At 30.7% G+C, this 26,860-nt stretch overlaps 1 protein-coding gene across 1 annotated transcript; it reads left to right on the forward strand.

Moving 5' to 3' along the window:
* Window positions 1-12,648: 12,648 nt before the first annotated feature.
* On the forward strand, window positions 12,649-22,260 carry LOC128165979 (uncharacterized). The gene is made up of 6 exons (XM_052830905.1): window positions 12,649-12,729; window positions 14,113-14,210; window positions 21,086-21,401; window positions 21,690-21,803; window positions 21,934-22,081; window positions 22,191-22,260. The coding sequence occupies exons 1-6, from the start codon at window positions 12,649-12,651 to the stop codon at window positions 22,250-22,252; spliced, it is 819 nt and encodes a 272-aa protein (XP_052686865.1). The 3' UTR covers window positions 22,253-22,260.
* Window positions 22,261-26,860: the final 4,600 nt, after the last annotated feature.

Genomic DNA, 26,860 nt, shown 5'->3' on the forward strand with positions numbered 1-26,860 from the left:
CATATTTTGGGCTAGTTTTTTTTAAATAGCAAATACTATCGTTAAAAAACACAGACACCAGACGTTATATGTTTTTCTCATAATGAAAAATATACCCCTTACTTAATAAGGTACGGGGTATAATTTTTTTTATGAGAAATATGTATATAACGTCAGGTGCATATTAAGTAAGGCAGTTAATATATTTTTATTATGAGAAAAAAATTAACGACTGGTGCCTGTGTTACAACCTCGGTATTCTTTTGCTATTTCGATACAAAAAGTTTTCAGACTTCATCAGAATAGCCTAGCTTGAGATAAACTTTTAAATTTTTTTTATGGTATTTATTATTTTAAGTGTAAACTAAAAAAATATGAAGTCAATTCTCAAGTAAAAAGTTAAGATGTCGATATGGCAAAAAACATTACAAACATGAAAAGGTTTCTGTGTAAATATTGATTTGATATGACTTGCTAGGAAAAAGATGCTGACAGTTTCTTTATTTCCGCGGCAGTATATGATACCCGGTAATTATCCGGATCTCAGCCGGATAAAAATCGGATAATTATATTTCATCAGTCACGACTGGCTGAGACTGAGTCAACTGAAATACAAAGTCATAAAACTCATCCGAAAACAGAAACACTTTCACCTCTAATAAGGTTCGCTTATATTAATTCTGTGAAATGTCGTAAATTTATATTACATGTACACTGATTCTAAATCATTGATAGGTCATTAAACCACAAAATCTAGAACGATAAATGGGTAACAAAATTTACAAAATATAGGGCAGCAGGGGTGTTCTATTACGGAGAATGTTTCCAAAAAAGAGAGAAAAAGAGATGTACATCTTGATGCTAACTACATTAACTTGAAATTTGGGACTATCTTACAAGGTATTTAAGATACACGTAGAAATAAATAGATAGGATTCTCCGCAAAACCTCGTTCTAGACCACGAATCCTGTCCTTTTGGTGAAATTTCACCATACCACACTCGTAATAATGAATGATTCTTTATAGTCTTCATCGCCGCTTTCACATTATTATAGTCACACATTTTGATTTATTTCTCTACGTAAGACTAAGAATGAAGCAAAGCAGTTATCAGCATCCTAAATATGTTGTGCAATGAGATTATTTCCTTTTAGAATCATCCTCTAGATATTTTACTACCTAATTATCCTTTAAAACTTACCTTTGTTATTCCAAATTATATTGCTATTTTAAATTTTTTGGTTAAATGAAAACGATAAGCTGCTACATTAGTTTTGTGTGTGTGTGTGTGTGGAATCGTACTGTCAATAATATGACATTTAAGAATTAGTTAATTCGTAATATAAGTCATTAATCAATACGATTGAGTGACCGCTGTGTTTAATGACTGACTTCAGCGGATCATTTGTATATTAACATTCAATATAACGTTTATAAATCATGGAATATGAAAATTTGTAATCTAACATTTATTCTCTTCCTTAATTCAAGGAGGAAGACAGATCTGTAGGTTATGGGAATTCAATTGAATACTTGTAATAATATTAACCATGCTATTTCATACAATTACAAGATGTGATAAAATGCTGTGAACGTAGTTAATTTGACGAGAAAAAAAATTGACGATTTTCATTTAGAGAGAATTGACATCTGTTAAATTTGACGAAAATTCAATTTCAAGGAGAAAATAATTTGACATAGAGCCAAGTCAATCTTTTTTCACACACTGTGGTCACGTTGGATATTGTCCTTTTACAAGTGACTGTCTATTAAAGCTCGGCATTAACACGTGAAATGAGATTACTGTTAGCATCATGTTTATTAGATAGATGTTAGCGTTTTAGTTTGTCTTGTGAGGTTATAGATACCTTTTTAACGAAAAGGTGTTGACGCTTGAAGCCAGCTATCTTATGTGAAACCAAGGTGAGTGAATCTACCATCTACTATGATCATGTATCAATCTTTGCTGGCAATTTTATTAAATTGTTATAGTATTACTAGTTTTTATTATAAAGCCAACATACCCCTAAACACAAAGCCAAAGGTTTTTTATAGATGAACACGTACACCTAAATGTGTTTTGTCCGAAACAATATATTTCTATATCACATTGAATCCCAAAAGATTTTATTTCAATAAAGTCTGACAACTTTTTTAATGCATTTTTCAAAATTACTATAGTATTCTATAATAAATCAGTATCATGATTATTTAATAGTTATTATCATTAAATTTCAAAACAATTGCTGAAGCATATTTATGAGTTTAGAAGGAAGAAGGAACTCGGGGCTGGGGACATATGCTAGATATGTAGGAAGAAATTGATTGAACAACAAACTAGTAATTAAATAGAACTTTGTAACAAATCTTGAGGATTTGATGAACTTAGCACTAAAATTACAATGTATGAAACAGCAATTTTGCTTTTGGAGTTCTGCCAGAGTCTGACCCCTGACGTTCCCTTTGGACGTGCTTTATAAATATTGGCCAAACATATATGTATATCTTTCATATTAGAATCAACCTTGGCTTATTACAATACTTCAGAAAGGCATTTCAAATAGGTAACCCATATCTGAGTGTCATGCGTTGAGTTATAAGTGAATTACAGAGCTTACAATTCTTTGTTATATAAACAAAGCTTTTGTATGCATTTTGAATGTTAAAATGAAAGTTCCATTTTTAGACCTAAAATGAATGCGTTAAGGGGAATGAGCGGCCATCTTGTACATTTGAGGATAAGAATGTAAACATTTCTTGAACTGGCTCGTTTCTGCCCGAAACTGGCCAAAATGTTGCCAAAAGATATAAAAGCAATAAATATGAAGTCCTTCATGTACATGTCATTTTGTTTGAAAAGTATGCATACAAGAACAGAACAATGCATTTTTTAATCAACCAGAACAGCTGTCGAACTGCGCAGCTACAGACTTATTTTCAAGATTTAAAAATCTGAAAAAAAAATAGGAACGGAGTTCATTAGTGTCCTCTTTACAACAATATGTTGAGAAAAATGTCTAAGCTTGCTTTATTAAAGTTGTGACTTTGTCTCAAAGTAAGGTACCCTATTCTTAAAATGGGCCTCAAAAACCACAAGATATATTTGTCTGTGTCTATGGAGATACATTGCATATATATTTTCATTGAAATATGATGTATACTTTTTCAATTTAGGACAATCACTTTTTTGGACCCCTATCACACTTCATAAAAGAATATTCTTATTTTATACTCATAGAACTAAAATATCCCCATAAAACAAACATCAGGGACAGGTAGAAAGATGTATATCAAATTCAAAATGGATTTTTTTTTAATTCACATTTATTTGTTTTCTGAAAATATAACGTCATTGTCTCTTCCTAGACACAGAAGTTGTAAGTATAGACTGGATTTTTCTTGTTCTAAAAAAAGATCCCATGCCGACTGGTAAAAGTAGGAAACCCTATTTTGAGGCAAAGTTACAACTTAAATGAGCAATATTCAAACTTTTTCTCAACAAATGGCTGTAGAGAGGACACCCCCTTCCTAATTTTTCAGATTTTTTAATCTTCAAAATAAGTCTGTAGCTGCGCAGTTCGACAGCTGTTCTGAGTGATTAAAAAAGGCATTGTCCTGTTCTTTAATTGTATGCATACTTTTCAAACAAACTGACATGTAGGACTTCGTGTTTATTGCTTTTATATCTTTTGGCAACACTTTTGACCAGTTTCGGGCAGATACAAGCCAGTTCAAGAAATGTTTACATTCTTATCCTCAAATGTACAAGATGACCGCACATACCCTCTTAAAAGTTAGAACCTGTTTTTTATGCTTAAAATGAAAAAGAAGATAGTCAAATCAGCTTCAAAAAGATTTTTTACACGTATGTAGAACCTATGTCAACAAAAACAGGACACGAGCATTGTTTACATGACAATTAATGACTTGTGAGTCGTGTATATTGCTTATAACTCTTCAACTGACTCCCTTTCATTTGATCATTAGAAATGAGTTCTTATTAAAACATTGTAAATAATAAAAACAGAAAAATAGAATTTGACCAAAATCGTGACCATGCCACTTTTTAGCTGACATGAATTCATTATTACGTATTGTTATACTTTCATGTTAAATACTGAAATCTGATTGGTTAAGACGCAGTTAATAATATTTACTATTACCCTCAGCGTTAGCAACGCACTTGGCAACGGGTAACATTAAAAAATGTTACATGCGCGAAAATTATGCGCGTACGGTTCGCTGTAGAATTCACGTTATTCCTATATAAAAGCAGTAAAATTTTCTTTAAAAATTTAAAAAAGACATTCAGTATAACAAAATAAATAGTGCCTGTTTGGGAGGATAACAGTTGAAATTGACACCCCGAGAAAACCATTGTCAACCGACGCGAAGCGGAGGTTGACAATGGTTTTCGAGGGGTGTCAATTTCAACTGTTACCCTCCCAAACAGGCACTATTTATATATTATTTCCCTTTCTTTACAGATTTCCGCCATATCAGTGTTACATTCCCCACGACACGTCCCCTATATAAGGACTTAAACACTATTTATGCTTCACCTCATTCAGGTATTTCATTCACCGAACAAGTAACATTTGACAAAAAGATTGTAGAATTTTGTTTTGAAAAAAAATATGGAACCTCTGCACTGGAAAAGAATATCACAAAACAAACTAAAATCCAGGCAAACATATTTCAAAAATCCTCGATCATTCTAGAACGTCTTTCTGTGCCGTACTGTTATACCATTGTACATATTGAAACTATACACTGTAATAAATCGTGCATTGACAGCATGTAATTCAGAAAACACAGTGTTTTTGGTAAAAAAAAAAAAAGCTGATATAGACAATAACAGCGTGTTTCTCTCTTGGATTTACTATTGCTTATTTACTATAATGCGACCGGGGTTTACAATATGATGCAGACGGTATGCATTTTGTATGTTCGATGTGCACGCGAAGTGAGCAGCACTATCTGTGCATGATAATGCAGATACCTTGGCAATCCTTTCAAAGAAATACCCTGTTTTATTTTGTATTGATTGCAGTTTCTTTTATTTCCATTTTTATCACACATTACTACAAACTGTCTTTTAAGCATTCAGAAGTCCGTGCGATCTGAATGTCTCGATACCAAAGCAAGGCAACCGACCGTAACTTTCCTGACGGGTAGATATACCCCAGTAGCAGTTGAGGAGCGATCAAAAAAAAATGGCGACCAAACACTTTTATGAATTCATGTCATCTTTAAGCTATCTTTGGTTTATATAAAGCCTGTCCCCTTAAAAATATACCAAAGATAGCTTAAAGATGACATGAATTCATAAAAGTGTTTGGTCGCCATTTTTTAAGATATACCCCAGTAGCAGTTGAGGAGCGATCAAAAAAAAATGGCGACCAAACACTTTTATGAATTCATGTCATCTTTAAGCTATCTTTGGTTTATATAAAGCCTGTCACCTTAGAGAGATTTCCTTCTGGTTAAAATCATGTAAGTGGTCGTTTGATATGTTGGCTTGATTCGTTTGCTTTTGGTTAAACAATTGGATTGTTCCTTTAAAAAATCTGACAATATAGTTGGATTCTTCCTTTCTTTACGAAGACTACTTTCACGCCACACCTACCCCAAAATATTGAAACGCACAAAGTATTATTAACCAGATAAATCAATATTCTGTTTAAAGCTATGTTTGAAAATGGAATCTAAATCTGAAATATGAATAAATATGACGACTTTGTACAATATCTATCTAAGAGAGTTTATAACAGAGCTCACAATTCTTAGTTATGCTTATAAGTGCTTGTATAACAAAGAATTGTGGGCTCTGTATCTTGCTAATAACTACGACAGACACTTAAATTTTAGTCGATAATTAGAAATGCATTACTAAAACATTGTAAACGATAAAAATAGAAAATAGATTTGACCAAAATCGTGGCCATGCCCCTTCAAACATTTTGTTTGCAAAGTAAAGTATATTGTCAAAAATTTAAACGTTAACGTTGTTTACTTACTCGTAAATTGAAATTAATTCATTTTGCTTTCTTTTATTCATAAGAAAATTTTTTTTTACATGTAATAGTACTGTTCTTTTACCAAAACGATATAACTAGAATTTCACAACCAGAAATGGACTTTCGCTGAGAAAGATTTGATATATTCCCTATCCAAGCATCACAGTTAAGTGGGCTTGATGGTCATGGCTTTTTTTTTTTTTTTAGACTTTATTAATTTCCTTTATAAGAAAAGCACTGTATAAATATAGAGGAAAAAAATTAAAGAGTAAAACTTATGAAATATTCTTTTAACTATACTGTAGTCATAGTTTTTAGCTTAGCAAATCATATCTAAAAAGTTAAACTAAATCTGATGATTAATTTGTTGACCACCCACCCTCATTAATTGACTTTGCAAGTATTAAGATATAATATCAATTTAGTTATAATTGACAATGATTGTTAATTGGCAAATGATTGCTTAACGGTTGTAAAAGAAAATAAATAACAAATAAACCGTTCCCGAAAAAGAATGCAATTAAATTATCGCCTAGGAATGATGCTAGCTTCAATTACATATAAACAATTCATAACTTTAACGCTGAAGTGATGATATCATTTCTAGTTTTCTATCTCTGGGAACATCTGTTAATACAATTTTTATATATCAGATTTATCATGATTTGTGAAGATATATCATTTTGATCTAACCAATATTTTGTGTTTTCTTTACTCTGACTTTGGCAAGGGGGTAAAAAAACCTGAACAAACTGGATATAAGTCAGTACACCAAATCATAAGAGATTCTTTATATCACAGGTTTTAGTTCAGTTTTGATATGTGAATTCCTATTTAATAGGATTATCAATGCAAAACCTCTAGCACTATTTCAATAGAAATATTAAAAATCCATGACGACGACATCGAAGTGTGTAATATCAAATTATTAAATAGATTGTCTTAAATTGAGGTGTTTGAAGGTATTAGTGGTTAACCATTGGTAGGTGACCATACTAAGATCATTAGCTTTCAATTTCAGATAGGGATCCGAAACTTTCGTGTTTTTGATTACGATGTTTACATCCTTTATATCAAAAGATGTATTTTCTGAAGGTATCGGATTTTTTAAACTAGAGATGGTACCATCGACATATTTTAGGTGGGAATGGTTGACAACTACTGCGTGAACCTGAAAATTTCAGCCGCAGATATGAATGATGTTCCATTCCATAAACCGATGACCATTTTAGACAAGCAAAAATAAGAAAACATCATAAGGCTACACATATACAAATATCAATTATTAAGGTCTTCCGTTTCCAACGGAAGACCTATAGTGATTGTAGTGTTTCTTATTATTTTTTTTTTCCTTTTTTTGTCCACAAGATTTCTCAGAGATGGCTAGATAGATTTTCTTGAAATTTTCAGGACTAATAGAGAGTGATAATATCTCGAGGCTCTTTTTTCATTTTTTCAAAATTCACTTCCTGTCGTCCGTTTCCTGTCCCGCGTCAAAAAACCTTATTCCCCCGAGATCTCAGAATCGGCAAATACTTCAACATCTTAACTTTGTGGGATGATAGAACTATATCTGTAGATGTGTTTGAACTATTTTGTTTTGTTCGTCGTAGCTTCCGGTCGTCACCGGAAGCACTTCAAAAATAATAACTTTTACGCATTAAATTCTTTTTCCATACAATAAATAAGTATAAATCTATACATAGGTTATGTATGCGATATTATATCAACAAAAAAATTCTACTTCAGGAGAGATATCCCAAGTATCTCAGGTATCTTTTTGAAACACATTTTGTACCCACGAGCTCTCAGAAACTATTAATGATCAAGCCCAAAAACTTTCATGGATGGTAGACATTTGATTGAAGATGTGTTTAACCGGTTTCATTTTTGATATTTGATATTTGTTGTTAGCTCAATGAACAATAATGTACAAAAGGCACGTATACAAGAAATATTTAATACAATTTACATTGAGCACTTCCGTTTGTCCGTTTCCTGTCCCGCAACAAAAAACCTTGTCACTTGTAGATATTAGAAACGATAAAGACTTGAACATCCAGACTTTGAGGGATGATAGACCTTTAGTTGTAGATGTGTTTAAACATTTTTGTTTTGTTCGGCGTAACTTCCGGTCGTCACCGGAAGCACTTCAATTTTTTTTATTTTTACCTATTTAATTAATTTTCCGTAGAATAAAGATATTAGTATAATTCCTTACATATGTCATCTATGCAATGTTAAATAAACAAAAAAAAATCTACTTCCGGTGAAATATCTCGATTATCTCAGTAAGCTTTTTTAAAACATATTTTGTACCCGCAAGATCTCAAAAACTATAAGTGATCAAGACACGAAACTTTCATGGATGATAGACATTTGATTAAAGATATGTTTAAACAGTTTCATTTTGTCGTCCGTCACTTCCGGTTTACACCGAAAGAATTCAATCAATTCAAGCTGTTTATCTGTTTAACTGTTTTCATTCGATAGTTTAAGCTACTTCGATAAATAATAATGTAAATTAGGCAAGTAAACAACTAAATAACAAATTTAATTTTCATTTAGCACTTCCGTTTGCCCGTTTCATGTCCCGAGACAAAAATCCTTATTTCGACGAGATCTCAAAAATGGTGAGGACTTGAACAACCAAACTTTGTGGGATTATAGACCTATATATGTTCATGTGTTCACATTATTTCGTTTTATCCGACGTAACTTCCAGACGTCACAGGAAGTACACCAAATTTTGATTTTTTAAAAATATGTTGGTTATTTAGCAAGGAAGTAACATTTTAGCTATAAAAACACAAAAGGTCATCTACACATGATAAAAACGTAAAAAAGATCTACTTCCGGTTAGACATCTCAAATATTTCAGGTAGCCTTTTTTTTTTAAAACAAATTACCCACAAGATCTCAGAAACTGTGAGAGATCAAGAAACAAAACTTTTATGGATGATGGACATTTAATTGAACATGTGTTTAACGGGTTTCATTTGGCCGTACGTCACTTCCGGTACTCACTCGAAGCGTTTTAGCATTAGAGGTTTATTTTTTAACTTTAGAATTTTTTTTTAACATTTCACTCAGAGTGATGAACAGTAACGTACCGTAGGTAGATGTACTAAAAATATCTACTTTTAATTTCTTTAATCACTTCCGTTTGTCCGTTTCCGGTCCCGAGACAAAACCTTTTCTCAACGAGATATTATAACTGAAAAAAACTTGAACATCTAAACTTTGAGGAAAGACAAAACAACGTATGAAGATATGGTTTGCTATGTTTTTTAATCGATCCGTCGTAACTTCCGGTCGTCACAGAAAGTACTCAAAAATTGACATTTAGTCTTTTTGTTTTGTTTAACTTAGAAATAATTTACTCCGTATTCTTTTACATTATATATTGTATCCATTTTCATTTAAAAGAGAAATGGATTTTTTTTTTATACCGATAAAGACATGAGGAACGGAAGACCTTTTTGTTGCTATAGCAACAAGAGTCTAGTTATTATTATTATTATTATTATTATTATTATTATATGTTAAGGTTCATACACTACTTTTGCTTTATTATATTGTTTGCACGATCGACAGTAATCTGAAAGGAAATAATAAAAGTATCGTTTTTCAAGAATTTCGAGATAGGTTTCATTTCTATCAAGGAAAGTCCATAATAAGTTAAAACGTATGTACATGTATAAGAATTTGTCAAAAGGTGCACTTGTTTTTCTGCCTTTTACTACCGACATCATACTACCTTGTGTGTTTGCTGCAAAGGCTCTCTACAATCTATCATTGAATCTCACGCATATTAATTACTTTAGTTGTTTCTGAACTAAAGAAAAAAAATATCCTATATCGAATTAAAGAAAAGATCAATAAGCAGTAGTCCATCACTCATTAATTATTTTTAAGCCATCAAGTAAAAGTCTGCACTGACTATAGTGGTTTGTAATTTTACTTTTAATTGGCAGTTGGAATAAGACAGGTTGTTATCTGTCTTAGACAAGCAAAACTACATACATTCTGATGGAACAAAAGAAAACATCATAAGACTACACTTATACAAACATCAATTATTATTATTATCATCATCATTATTATTATTATTATTATTATTATTATTATTATTATTATTATTATATGTTAAGGTTCATACACTAATTTTGCTTTAATATATTGTTTGCACGATCGACAATAATCTGAAAGGAATAAATAAAAGTATCGTTTTTCAAGAATTTCGAGATAGGTTTCATTTCTATCTATCTGTCACCTGGCAGGAAATAATATTAGGATATCAAATTTCATATAGTCATGTATCAAAGCCTCTTGTCTTTTATAAAAGACAACAGCAGAACACAAACTGGCGTTTTTAGTCAGCTGGTTTTTTTTTTTAAAGAATTGAACATGTAATTTAATAACAAACCCGCCACCCACTTGGTGAGCATGTATTTGGCAGCACATTTCATTCTTTTGTACGTTAATTACTTCAGTTGTCTCGAACTAAAGAACAAATCAAAAAATCTAAATCAAATCTTAAAAATAATAATGGTAGTGCCTCACTTATCGATCATTGATAAGCCATAGAGTGAAAGTTTACCTAATGACTGTAGTGGGTTGTAGTTTTACTTTTTATTGACACTTAGAATAGGACACGTTGTTATCCAATGTACAATCAGGCAGGAAAGAAAAAACTAATCTTTGAAATTAGGGAAATAGGGTTCATACACCCATGTAGCAAAGCCTTTTGTCTTTTTTCTGTTATAGAAGGTAGATAATCTTATAAACACAATACATGTATACAAAAAATGTATCCCGATCATACGACATGCGCATGTACATATGACATCTTATCAACAACAAAAAAGCAATAACTGATTTTCAAAACTGAAAAAATGTAATTCTTTTTTGTTTTCAGATATAATAATCCTCCTACATCACGTGCGGAGAAGTGACAAGAAATCAGAGTCATTTTTTGTCAAACAAAAGAATACATATGATATTTAGTTTTCGGATTCTCTAAAATCATGAAAAAACCACTAAAGAGTTTTTTTATACAATACAATTGATCTGGAGTTAAGAAACAGAAAAAAATTAAACCCTACATGTAAATTTATGCATAATACAAGTGTCTGTGTTTATTGTAAAGCAAACTATAATATAAAAAACCCCAAAACTCTTTTAATGATAAGAATTATTCTAAAGATAAATCAATTTCACTCATAACACAACACAGTCCTTATTGACCCTCCAAAAACGTTCGTATTAATTTGTGAATTAGTTAATGACTCGTTTAGCACAACTTTGTGAAAATTATTGTGGTAAGCGATAACACTTATAACACCTAAAATATTTTTAATGAAAAAATCATGCACATACCGATGCCAATGTAAACAAGGAATAATATTAAATATATATTATTAAACAATACTAACTAATGTTTGGCCCCTTTTTTCCAGAACGTCAAGTTTCCAGAAGAGGAAAGACGCATGTATCTTACGCATATATCTTTTCATATATAAAAAGGGTGAGCTTTGTGGAAACCTGTAAACCATATTAAATATTTTCCAGAAATTTACACTTTACACATATCTATGAGTTTTCATATTTCTCGAGAGATTTTATGATATTCTCTTTACATTTAGATATCAACAGTTATATTTTTTCTTACGAATAAGTTTATGGAAAATTAACTAATTAAATATTTTGTTTGCAAAATTGTACGCACGAACTATAGATAAAAGGATAGTACCTGTATTTATCAAACTCCTTTGTACAATTTGTTTCAGACGTGAGAAAAATTTTTAAATTAAGATATTGTATGATGTTAAGCTTACATTTTTTAAATTATATTTTCTTAACAGTGACTATATTAATTTTTTGCAACTGTATAAAAAAGCACAATGGACACTTAATGATAATGTTTAAGAGTTAAATTCAATAGATTTTGATATGCTTTGAATAAAATACGTGCACATACGTTCTTTTGATTTTCTTTTGTATACGTTCAGTAATTTCTTATTCCAAAAGCAAAGAAGAATGACCAACTGTAAGCGGCATTCCGTAAATAAAATAGTGTACATTATCGGATTAGAAATGGATGTCAAAAAAGTTAGTCTTCCAAAAAGCTTTTTTAAATCTAGAACTAATGGTGGGGGGTTTGCTGCGACAGTGTGGATGAGCTGTGTAATCATATATGGGATGGTGCTTAAAATGAAAAAGCCTGTATACATTGACACTTTTCTAATACATTTTGAGTTAATTTTGCCGACAGTGGTGTTGATAGCAAAATGAACAACATAGCAATATTCTAAAATATTGATCATAATAATCATAAGAAACAATACAGAGGTCCACTGGAAAGATTTCCGGTCATTCAGATCTTTCCATTGGCAATCGTATTCGTCGACGGAGGATACAAATCCAAAGAGCCAGCAAAATACACAAGCGGTAAGGATGTTTCTTCGACTTGCCACTTTAGAGTAACTGAAAGGGAATCTGAGCGACAGAAAACGATCCGTGTTCATCAGTGTGATCAGTAATGTTGTTACCAGGTAAAGCGATTTCAACGAAAATCGTTTTATTAGGCAAAGTGGTCCATATATCCTTACTATGTCTGGGACACACAGGTTAATTCCTATCAAGATGTCTGAAATGGCCATGTTGATTGCAGGCAATCGCACACTGAACATCATATTGGAACTCCGAACAAGCACCAATGTCGAGGTAATATTCAACAGAATAATTGAGTATCCTAAAACTAGTTGCAGCACAGTCGCGAAATTGTTGGCCTGCTGTTGATGAAATGCTCCATAGTCCGTTGTGAAATTTTCTAAACTTGGATAATTTGACGTCTTATTGTTTGCCATTGTTATTCAAAATTAAATTAAGAAAAATAGATAGATACACATCTAACGAAAAAGAAACTATTTTCCTTTCATGAGTTTTACATAAAACTTGACTCAAACAAAACACTTCTTAGTCAAGGTATTCCAACGTCTTTTGTTCATTGAATAATAACTAGTTGATAAATAAAATTAGTTTTTAACAAAGTTCAATTTCAATCAACTTCTGGTTCTGAAGCGTTTCCTCTTGTGGAAAAAAAGTTTACTTGTATGGATGGTCATGAGAAGTGTGATGGGAGAGTAAATTCAATTGGGTTTTATACCTGGTTTTATAATACTATCGATTGAAATGCACCTACATATTTGCAATGGGACTATAAACTCCACCTTGAAAATTAAATTGCTTAATGTTGAAATAATGAACTAGACATTTTCTGATCAGGTCAATAGATAGATGGTTTGCTATAACGTTGCAAACGTTTAATTCATTAACTATTTGCCCATTTTTTTTGTTTAATAAAAAAACCTTTATCATCCTTGGTTTAAAACACAGTTCCTAAGAAATATTATTTTAAAAATACTGTCTTTTAGTTTCATGGATTAAAAACTTTAAAAACAAGTAAAATAAAAGACAATGCTTTTTGTTTAAAAAAAATCAGTACTAGAACACATTAACACAGAACACACACATACTAAACCACACACACACTAAACCACACACACATACAACACACACACACTCTCTCTCTCTCTCTCTCTCTCTCTCTCTCTCTCTCTCTCTCTCTCATAACTAATTAAAACACAAGTATTGTTGTTATTTTTACTTCTACATGCTCTTGAATTCTTAACAATATTCAAATCAGTTCAATAACATTGTACTTTTATTGTGTTATTCTGGAAGTGTGAAGTGCAACTAACGAACTTTATCAATTACAGAATGTTAACATAATTAGTTTGTAGATTTGGTGTGGTATTCAAAGTAACATCCAAAGGAATATGCCCTTTCCAAACTTATTTTACTTATTTTCGAGGAATCTTGTGTATATTCTAACCACAAATAATCTGCTCTCAGTCAAATTAATCAAATGCCCTGCGAGTCACAAGACGTGACAAACAAGCAAAGGTTAATTGAAATTTTAAAAAAATGTTAATTAATAAATTAATTCGGCCAAATGAAAAAAAAACATACTAATTTCTCAGATTCAGACAACTACCGTAACCTATAAAGTCCGGCTATAAATTGAATTCTTAACAAATTTTATAGTGCACAATAAAACTCATCCCAGGAGCGGAGCTAGAGGAGGAGGAGGATCACAAACTGAAGATACCGAGAAAGGCCTCGGAACCTCCCGGCAAACAAAAGTTTCCATTGGACCTCCTGGGAAATCTTTCTGCAATCTACATGAACCTCATTTACAATTGATAGAAATGATGAAACTGTTCTCAATTTTTCCTCACTCTTGATCTACATTCTCCCTTCAAAAAATCATTTTTATATACACACAATTTACTATTTGATATACAATCGTATTCGTATAGTTCTATTTTATCTGCTTCAAAATAATTTTTGAAATCCTAAATTGCCTGTAATGAAACAGATTCTTCTTAATAGATATGTCCTTATATGAATAGTTGTTTAGGGCAAAAGTACTACCACAGTACGTTTTTTTCAGTATTACTGTGTTCCGCTATTTGATTTGAAATAAAATTAAATTCAGTCAACAGTATTCGATATACTTTGTATTCAAATATAAATTCTGTAGACCCCTTAATGATAGCGGCGGTACTGTCTTTTGCAGGGCAAATTGACATAGTATTTTGAATATTACGTAAAGTCAAATGTTTTATTTATGTCATACTGATTTAAAAGTGACTAAAGTTTATCAATTTGCCCTGCATAAGAGCAGTACCGCAGCTACTGTGAAAGGCTCTATACACCCCTTCATGGTAATTGCGAATTCTCGTAATGCAGTCAATAGAATTTATATTTGATTACAAAATATATCAAATACTGCATCCTTTTTTTAAATTGAACTTTATTTGCTTCAATGTATTCCACTTTAGGTAGCAAATGAAAGTTTGGCGCTTCTCTAAACTTCAAATCAACTAGATAGACACATACGAATATTTAATTAAATGGGTCTGTTTCTCAGAGGTCAAATAATTTTTTCCTATGTTGTTAAGAGGGTCTGAAAACTTTTCTAAATAAAAAAAGATCAGAAACGTCTATAGGATATGTTCTTGCCTACCTTTTTTGATATATAACTTCATTAACTTTTCAAGCTTCAACGATACCATAAAAGAGTATCATCGACTTCCATAATAGTAAGAATTATATGATATCCAAAGCAATGCTCATCTATTCGTCCTAACTTACAGATAATGATTCAAACTTCATATTATTTTCAGCTTATTTGCCAAAAATGCTTGAGGGAATGTAAGGACTTTAAGTATGCTCTTACTGATTAGAAACTATTCAGACAACACAAATACCAAAAAAAAAACCAAAAATGTTTTCATTTCTCATTGGTTTTTCCTTAAAAACCCGATATCATAATTTAAAAAATTACTTAGGGTTAAAAAATGAATATATTTGCTACTTTATGAAATTCCGATTTTTCCGAAATGAAAAAGAAAAATCGCAATTATTTTGTTTGACAGAAATCAGTGAACCATGTCATTCTAAAGCATGCTACTGCCCTTTAGATATTGTATAATGCGGAACATAATTATTTTTTTTACTAATTAATTATAAAACTGGAAAGGAATATGGTTTTAAAAACTTGTTGTGAAATATAAATTTGAATATCATGATTAAAGGAATCATTGACCGTAATTATACAAATTTGAAATAGAGCTTGACTTGGCCAACTTGCACTTTGGGACTTTTTGATATTTATTGTTTTTGTCAGTCAAACACTAAAGGTTTCACTCTTCACGTGATATAAATCTTCCTTATGTTTTTTAATATTCAACGTTTAATTACTTTGTCAAAGACTTAATAAACTCGTTCTATATTATGAACTTCGTCGTTTTCCGTACCTACAACTATATTTGATGATATGGTCATCGCTCATTAATACATAAAATTAATGTAACAGTTCATATTAATCGTTTTTGTATTTTTACTATTTATATGATTATATTTTCATTCATATTTGTATTATTATCTTAATGATAATAAGTAAATGATATATTATATCCACATTAATCATATCTAATACATTGAAAATCAAAACAAATTCAACGATTATGACGACGTCTGCTTTACATGTATGTTTCTTAAAGGTAGAATTGAAATACTATCAACATTGTTTTTTGTTTTATATCTTTTATAACAAGATAAAAGTTGTATTTTAACGATATTTAGAATTTTAAAATTAATACGTTTTTATTTCTGTATTTATCTTATCAATAACTTTGAAAGATAACATGAGAGCACCATTACCATTCTCTTTCGGCGACGCAATTTGTCTCGACCATTTTTCTCATATAGATCTTGTAATAAAGAATTGATCATTTTCTTTAGAAACATCTCATGTGTTTTTGGTATTGACATTCAAAGAAAAACTACACAATAAGTATATTAGATATAACTTGACATTGATTATGTGTACAGAAATAGAATGTTCTTTTATGAATTGATGTGATAGTTTATATAATTCAGCGGAATCACATAAGGCCGCATGTTCTTGTTGATACTTAACAGACGAATGAAAAGGTCAGGTGTAAATGACTCTCATTATATACATAAAACAGGAGTTGTTTTTGGTTTTAAAGATAATATTCTAAGAATGCGGTATTGCCTTTGAACCAGGTGGTTTATATCAAAGCAAATCTGAGCAAATAAGAAAGCCCAGTCTAACTTTTTTATCACAACCAATCCTTGAAATAAAAAAGAAATATTATAATTCCATTTGTTCACGTAATGGAAAACGGAGTTTTACACTAATATTTTAGTAACATAATGTACGTTCAATAACGTTAACATATCAATATTAAGGTACATAGTTCTAACATCAGAATGATTTATCATTACCGTTATATTTTGCTTCATCATTTGATATTAATAAATATTTAGGGGTTACAGCAATACAACCACTTGTATTAAAAAACTCCCAAGAGTTCTTTGAAACGCCTACTCTCTTTCTCTCTTTTTGTCAGTTGAAGAACAAGTATGAGGTTAATTTGCATTGCAAATGACATGAAGGTAATTTAATAACAGTCATTGAAAATGGAATATAGATGTCAGATTTTCCTTATGATTCGCAATCTTCACCTGGTATGAAGAGGGACAAAATATAATTCTTTTCTATTTACTAATTTTATTGTACTCCAGTGATAATTATTTGCAAATTTGTCAAAACAGTGACGACAAAGAGTAGTTGCTACAGTTGCTTCTACAAATCTTTTTATTTTGTTCGAAGTAGGAATGAGAATTACAAATCGGTTCACCGGTAACTCGGGGGAAACGATGGTAACTGGTTTCAAATTAGCGATCGGTTAGTTTTATAGAATACAAAGAAGAAGTATACCATATCGCGATTTTATTGCAAACAAGATTTTATAACGTTAAAGAGTTAATACCTTTAAGACATCAAGTTTAATAAGAAACTATAAAGAGCCCCGGCGCTAGATAATCACTGATTATTTCTTTAACAATTCTTATTAGCTAACCGGTGTTTACTTTGCTAATTTCTAAATTTGATTTTCAACTAGCATGACACTAATGTCTTCACACTTATGTTTTATAAGGCAATGCATTTGTCTATATTGGGTACATACAAGTAACAGCAACCCTAAAAGATAAACAAAAGAGCTTCTCCTTACTATGGCAAACTTTTATCACCTATATCCGAAGATTTAAACTATGAAATTGCGACATGTCGCCAAAGAAATAATTGAGAATTGTTTGCATGCGTTTAAATTTTTCTTATAGATAGTTACGATTATATTCTGAATTGCACATCAAAAAGTATAATCGTATCGGATGGTTTTTGTCAGTTGATTAAAAATAATATTTTGTCACAAGTTGATACAAGGTATTCGGTCGAAAAAAAATTGCGATAAATCAATTGGCAATTCTGATATAGATTGCGATCCGTAGTTTCAAACGTTTCCTTTATAAACCATCCGCATTATCATTTAAAATAAGCGATACATGGTCACAGTTTATCATGATTGTTTTTTATGATAGTCACTTCAGCAGTTTTGATATAGGCAAAATGATGATGAATTCAACCTATTTGATCATAATCTTGTGTTTCTTTATTTACATATTGTTTAGCAATGCTAATAAATGTTGTCAACATTACATATTATCGCCACATTATACATGAATAGATAAAAATATAAGATCCAATTAACAAATGCAATATAAATGAATGTCAAATTTATATATTAAGCCGGAAAATCAACAATGTGTCCTATTACTCTAATAAGACAAGAAACGTGTCGCCTTGCTAATATGGTGGGTTCTTTTTTTGGGGGGGGGGGGAGGGGCATGGAGCACTGAAGTAATTGCTCAGAACAGTTTGCTTTCTCTTCTATTTTCCCGATTCTCTCCAATAGACTTTACTATTAAGAGAAGTCTTTAATAGATTGTAATTTTTTGTAAAAACCTTGCAATTTTTAAACTTGAATAGCTTCTATTTATACTAATATTCAATACAGATTCAATATAGATGTTATACACTGTGTGTTTTAGATTCAGAGTTTATTCAATTAACAACAACATTTCTCTTTTTCTCTTTTAAGAATAGAGATTGATGTTCTTGTAAAATATTTGACAGTCCTTTTTAACGAATGAAATAAATTCTTTGCATTACAAGAATCCGTAGAATGTTCTTTGTAACGTTTTTCTTAAGTGACCTTTTACATTCCTTTTTTTTAAATCATAACAATATTACATTGAAACGTTCGGAAAATTCGTATTATACAGAAGATAAGAAATATGTATGTTTTGGCAGCAAGGCGGCAATATAGATAATTAGCTTAAAAGAATAGAATTGCTAGAAAAACATTAAAGATTTTTTAAAGTGAATTTATCATAGTATATCACAAAATTCTGATTAAATATCAAGCGAGTTTTAGCATAATTGAAATTTTAGTAAAATCATTAATAATTAACCTCACTTTACAAAGTTTTTTTGCCAAGAATAATCAAAACATAATATTTAAACTTGGAGTGATTAAAATGCAAATAAAATTCTTATCAGAAATTGTTTTATTGGACATTTGGATTTTTAATCATATATTGTTATCATTTTTTAATAATAAGTTTTTTTATTTCACGTTTTAAATATTTTACATAAATGAAAAAAGTAAATTACAAAAAATGAGTCAAAGTTTAAACGTCAGTTCAATTCTTTAATGTTTAGTTAGCATGTTATTAAGAGAAATACTTTAATTATATTTTTAAAAATAAAAAGATTAAAAGGTAAAAAGTCTTATATGATTTTTCTGACATCAACACTCACGTTTTCTATGTATTCTATCAGTTTTAAGCACACAATAATTAGATTTAAACATTTATATCCCAAAATCCAAAAATCATAAGTTTTTTTAGTTTTATAAATACGACCGAATAGACGAGAGAAAATTTAGATTTTTTTCTTCAACTCATTTTTTTCGCTTTAAAATTCCTCACCAATTAGGAAATATACAGATCACTATCTTCTTTTGATATTATCTTGTCTTTATAATGTAAAGTCCGGTTTTTAAACCGTATACAATATTAAAAATAAAAGTATTATTATCGTTATTTATTTAAATATACTTCTGTTACCTCATTTAAAACGCTTTCTATTCCAATTTCTCTCTTCTTTTCTGAAACAAAATTGGGGAAAAGTCGTAAAAGTTTATTGGATGACGGCTTTGTATTAAAAAATCATCTACTACTAATTAGATTGCATTTCTGTGCAAATGGTAAACCGCGGGCAAAATCATTAAGTAAATGTAAGTGACATTGAACTTTAAAGTGATGAAGAGAAGGTTTCTTTGAATGTTTTATTTCAAAAGGATAATGAATTCGTGGGGCTGCTGAATAATACAATTCAAATGTCACTGCACTTTGCACGTGAATGTTAAGCATATACCATATCTTGTAAGGAAACAACTAAACTGTGGTCAAATGTTACGCCTTTATAAATCGGAGTTATACATTTGCAATGGAATTAATTGGATTCAATATTGAAATCATTTTCGATCTCATGCAATTTCTTTCATAAATACTATTAGATACAAATTTGATGAGGTAGCGGATAGTTGTCACATTCTAAGTATACTCTCATAAATTTTATTGTCTTTAAATTTTAATGTTGTCCGTGAAATCTCTTCTTTGAAGACATCCAAAGTTCGAGAAGGTTCATTAGTAAGATTCAAATTCGTGTTCATTCCAAAGACTCTAAATGTCAATAGTTTAAAAGCTTTAATAGCAAATTATGTAAATTATTTAACATTGCAACTCGAATTTTAACTTCATTTATGCAGATTAATCTGTCCCAGTTTACATATTGTTTTACCATGCTAAATGTTAACAAGATCTTAAACCAAGACAATCCTCTTGCAGAAATGGTAAAGGTACAAAATTTATAATGTTGTAAAGATATTCAAAACCTTTAGCAACAATAAAAAAGGAGGGGACATAAATTACTCTTTCTTATCCAAGGTCATGTTAGGCTATCTGATTAACATTTTAGATGTATTTAAATGTGGTATTTAATTTTTTTGTGATAGACAACAAATTGTGTTATATATAAAGCCGATATACAGAAGAAAACTTTATCTTAACAAGAACCATGAAACTGGTAAGACGCCATAACTATCATTGGTTTTGGTTTTCTTGTTTTGTTTTAGATAACTTTCATTGGGTTTGGGATTTTCATGTTTTGTTAAAGAAAATATTCTAGCATCTATAAAACTGTAATACAAATACGTGTAGAAAGATTAAAAGAGTTGTTAATTTTGTTTAGTTTAGGTTTCTACTTTCTAAACTCATAACTGGACTTTTCATGAGTGTTTGAAAGTTGATAAGTCATCAGGTTTTTTGTGTAATCACTTTTGTTTATGATCTGTTTAAAACTATGTTGTACATCAATATTCCCAGAAACCTCATAAGAAATAATAGGGATCTTATTGTAACATAAATTATCCGTAGCATTGAAGACTAAGTGCAGATAAGAATTGAAAAAAAAAGAAAAAGAAAGTAGAAAAAGTTCTGTAATTTTTACATTTAGTTTTGATAGTCATGTTTCCGCCGTAGTTTATACTCAACTCAAGACGCAAGTGACTTATGTTTTTTTTTTGCAGTGTGGTAGTTTCCTAGTTATCCTCGTAGCCGTGTGCTTATTATCCCAGGAAGTGGAAGGATGGCGACGAGCACGGAAGTTCTTTAGGAATGTTGGCACAGTTTTCAGACGCGGATTTGGAAATATAAACAGATTTGTATCCAGATTTAAATCAACACTGAATTCTTCGAGAGGACCGTCTTCGAAGGGATCGTCAAATGGGGATACTAATTCCAGAGATGGGGACAGCGCTAGCTCTGAAAACGTATGTAACATTTTGAAATTTATTCATAAATATACTAAGAACAAACCTTGATTTCTTTGATAAATGCCTTATCTAGAGTTTAAATAGGGATTTTAATTGCTTGTAACTTTGTGAATATACATGCGGACATTGATAACATTCAGAATTCACACATTTATTAATGGAAAACACGAATGAAAATCACGATAGAAGAAATTGGATATAGTCAGAATAATACATGTACCTCTAAATTAGAAAAGGTTATATTACAGAGAAATATGATTTAACCTTTTTTGACTTTATACACAGAAAAAACAAAAGTTTGACCCTCAGAAAACACTTGAAACTGTTGGAGAAGTCGTCAAAGGAGTAACAAATCTCATCGGTGTGTTCCAGCTACTTGGAAAACGATCGACACTAAAGGTAATTACTTGTGTTTTACAACTTAAGGTTCAAGTGAGGCTTTTTACCCGAGAGTACAAAATTCACATATAAAAGACAGCTAATTCCAGGCTTATAGTTTTGTACTTTAATCATACATATTATTCAACAGGAGATGTCACAAATGAATTTCTGCGAGTTCACCGCTTTTGACCTTGATAAAAATATGCAAGTCACCGAGACAGAAATTGATAGACTAATACAAGTCACTGGCCTGATGGAACTAGATGGCATATTCGAGAATCTGGATATAAACAAAGGTATTAAATTCTATATGACCGTATTTAAAGTTTGAATGCATTGTGCAAAGAACAAAAACCTTTTATGGTTGTATATCAATTATTTTATTTATTTGTATTTCTATTTTAGATAATACAGTCACCATTGAAGAGTTCTACAACTCTCCAGTCATAATGAAAATTTGTAATTAGCTCTAGAGACAATAATTACTTGCTCTTTGTTTAATTTGTTAAAAGTTACAAATCCATGATTGCGAGAGAGTATTTACTTAACTCAGATGAAATGAGAGATTGAGTTTGACATTTTGTTATATATTGATATTCTGTTATTGTTATATACATATCTATATAAGGTCTTTTTCGATGGGCTTTTATCAAATATGATACCAGGTTCATCAGTTGTTGAATATTGATTAAATGGAAAATAAAGAATTATAGTTTATTCGTTGTTGATAAACTTATTATTTGATTTATAGTTATAATGTACATAGTGCATAGGTAAATCTGAAATTACCGCTTGTACTATTTAAAGTTTACGACAGCATCTGGATTAAAAAAAAAAACAAATCAAAGGTATATTTCAAAATTAAGATATCAACAATACCCATCTTTGAAATAGCTGAAGAACAAAATCGAGATTAAATGATTTCAGTCGAAACTACAATAAACAATAAAGGAAAAATCATTTGGAAAGTATGTTTTAAAAGAAATACTATGTAAGTCACCTCCCATTAAAAATATGCAAATAAATTCAGTCAATATGTTTCATTTATGTTTACCATACCATATATGGTATGCATTTCCACTTTGACAACATGTAAAACATGTATCAATTTCCACAAAAACAAGTTTATGTTAAGGTCTTTCACATTTACGCTGCGTGTCAATCAAATCAGGTTGACAGTTTTGATTAGACGTGTTAATTAGCTGGGCACTAATGAGAGGATGTGTGATTATTCTTATCACATGCACTTCTAATTTTGTATAATTATCCGCTATGCAAGAGCATGCTCTACATACGAACAATTTATTAAATGAAGCATGCTATTTACAAACAAGTTATTGGAACAAGAATATCAAGAACCTCGATTAAAATCATCTTTACATAAGTTCTATGGTCGATACAATGACCTTGTCAGCAAGTAAAATGTTTCATTAGGACTCATGCTGACTCACGTTTTTCATACTTGTTAGACCATTATTTATACATCGGACTGACTACGGCTTCTTTTGTATTTCATGATCTTGACAATGCGCACCGGTGGGCGCGACCGGTCGGAAGGGGACGATTACTCCCCTTAGGCACCTGATCCCACCTCTCTTGTAATGGAGGTCCGTGTTTGCTCAACGTTTGTATTTTGCTAATCACAAACAACCCAAATCATCAACGTTTCGTAAAGGAATATTGGAAAATTCTCAATGCCAATTGTGGTAATAAGTCAAAATGTAATGCTGACTTGAAAGATCTTTTTGATTTTTATAACAAATGCTTTAATACTGAAAATGATGAACCATGTGAACATGTATTATTTGAAGATGAACTGAAATTGTTATCCGATGGGGAATTTAATAATTTTATTAATCAGCCAATTACAAGTAATGAAATTAGTAGATGTATTAAAGCACTGAAAAATAATAAGTCATGTGGAATTGACAGGATTTTTAATTTATATATTAAAAATACATGTGACATTATGCTGAATCTTTATGTGAAGTTATATAACAAGATTTTTGAAACTGGAATTATACCTTCACAGTGGATACATGGAAACATTATCCCAATTTATAAAAATAAAGGTAACAATACTGATCCATCAAACTACGACCAATCACACTTATAAGCTGTCTTGGGAAATTATTTACTTCTATCCTTCATGAAAGATTGTCTGAGAATGCAAATAGAGTAGAACTTATTTTAGAAAATCAAGCTGGGTTTCGTAAAGATTATTCGACTATTGATCTCATTTTTTCGTTATATTCTTTGATAGAATTATCCAAAACATTTGAAATAAAATTATTTTGTGCTTTTATAAATTTTGAAAAGGCTTTTGATTCAGTTTGGCGTGTTGGTCTATGCAACAAATTTTGTTGAACAATATTGATGGCAAGTATTTTAACGTTACTACAAATATGTATAAGGGAATTAAATCTTGTGTAACTGCCAAGGGTTTAACCTCTGATATGTTTCCATGTACAGTGGGTATTAGACAAGGTGAAAATTTGTCACCTTTTTTATTTGCACTCTATCTTAACGATTTAGAAGAGTTTTTAGGGGTTGACATCACTGTCGTATGAATTAGAAAAACAAATGTAATTTATATCTAAGCCTTTTTGTTTTATTATATGCAGATGATACAATATTATTATCAGAATCTCCTGATGGTCTTCAACATCAACTTGATGTTTTTCAAAGATATTGTAAACGCTGGCATCTCAAAGTTAATAGTGATAAAACAAAAATTGTCATTTTTAACAAAGGTAGATCACGTGTAGATTATTCATTTAAGTATGGAGACATTAGTTTAGAAATTGTAGATACTTTTAAATACCTTGGAGTACATTTTTATAAAAATGGATCATTCAATCTCAATGTGAAAGAACTTTGTGAAAAAGCTACTAGAGCTATGTATAGTGTAATAGCCAAATGTAGAAAACATAATTTGTCAATTTATTGTAAATTAGATATGTTTGACAAAATTGTGAAACCTATTTTACTATATGGATTTAAAGTTTGGGGATTTGGTAATATAGCACTGGTTGAAAAGATACATCTGAAATTTTGCAAACATATCTTAAACCTAAAGTCTTCAACACCAAATTATATGGTTTATGTGGAACTTGGACGATACCCACTAATAATTAATGTTTAAATCCGCATGATAGCATTTTGGAATAAACTTGTCTTTTCACAAAATAATAAGTTTCGTCAAAACTACAATATGCAATGGATAAAATGGACAGACCCTGGTGTAAATTCATTTTTAAAATATTAAATGATTGTGGTCTTTTATTTTGTACCAACAAAATGTAAATATCCAGTGGCTTAAGAAAATTGTTTTTCATATACTTCTAGACCAATTCAAGCAGTCATGGAATAGTGAAATGTATAATTCATCAAAAGGTATTAACTATAGAATTTTTAAAACCACATTATCCTTGAAAAAATACTTATTATATCTGCTTTCCAAATATCATAATTTTTTTTTATACTTTAAGAACAAGAAGTGCTAAATTGCCTATAGAACGAGGTAGATGGTATGATATACCTCGTGACAACCGTATATGTACCATATGTAACTGTATTCAGATAGGAGATGAATTTCATAATTCATTTCATTGTACAGATATAACAATTAAAGATAAGAGAGTTTTATACATACCTTCATACTTCTACACAAAACAAAATGTTTATAAAATTCAACAACTCTTTAATACTACTAATAAAAAATTGTTGATTAATCTGTGTAAATTCATTAAAGTTATAATTGAGAGAGTCAGCTCTCTAGGTTAATTGCTAATCATACTTTTTTCCTTTTTCCTTTTTTCACTTTTGTATTGTTACTCTCCAATGCATGCAATGTATGTATCATATATATAATTGTCCTATTGATTTTTCTCAACACTGTTATTTATGCAGTTCAGAGAATAAAGATATTGTCATTGTCATTGTTATTTTCCCTATTATGACATTTTCCCAATCATGACAATTATCCCGATTATGACATGCCCAATTGTGACAAGGAGCACTCGGCGGGGTCAACAGGGGATGCTTACTTCTCCTAGCCACCTGATCCTACCTCCATCTTTTGAGAGGTCCGTGTTGCTCTATTTCGCTTTCTGGATTTTTGAGATGGTTGACAGTTTGTTATTGTCATTTTTCATTAATGTCTAAGACAAACCATATGCATGATATCAAAATCAACATTAAAGGACGTACTATCATCATTATGTCAGTATAGATTATATAATGTATATTTGATGATGATGATGATGATGATGATGATGATGATGATGATGCAGTCATCACACATTTTAAAAGCGAATTTTACCGAGTTAAATTAGTCAATGTCGTATATTTTGCTATCGCTATGATAGCTGGCCACCTGCCAGTTGTGGCGTAATTTTGATAACAATGTGACGTGTGTTTTTCATCTGATACACAACCAAAACAAGCGATGGGGGGAGAAGTAATACATATTTTTGAGAGCTGAACTTTAATAACTGAAATCAGTCGATTAATATAGAGATCCCACAGTACTGTGAGTAGTTTTATTAGAGGTTATTTATTGCGTGGTAAAATAGAAAATCGTCGTAGAAGTGGCAGACCGAAAAAAAAAGCCCCGCGAATACAGAAAAGTAGAGAGGTTAGTGAAAGTCAATAGAAGAGACACTTTGGCCGATATTACTGTAAAAAACCAAAATAATATATATCCAGTTGCCAAAGGAACTTTACAGTTTCATTTACACGAAAATGGTTTTAAACGAAGAGTTACTAAAAAAAAGTTGGTGATAAAAGAAGTGAATAGAAAAAAGCGGCTATCGTGGTGTCGGGAAAAGCGGACATGGTCTGTTGAAAATAATTGGAGAAAAAATCATTTTTTCTGATGAAAGTAAGATAATGATTGGCCACGATGAAAGAGTGTACGTATTTAGGCGGGGGAAGGTTGGCGGCCAGGTCTTGTCTCACAAAAACCGCGCCAAAGTTCCAAGTCGTGATATGGGGAGTATTTCTTGGTTCGGACTTGGCACAGTTGCATGCGTAGACAAAAACATTAATGCAAATAAATACACAGATATTTT

The sequence above is a fragment of the Crassostrea angulata genome, chromosome 10 (genome assembly GCF_025612915.1).
Source record: "Crassostrea angulata isolate pt1a10 chromosome 10, ASM2561291v2, whole genome shotgun sequence".
Classification (NCBI taxonomy): Eukaryota; Metazoa; Mollusca; class Bivalvia; order Ostreida; family Ostreidae; genus Magallana; species Magallana angulata.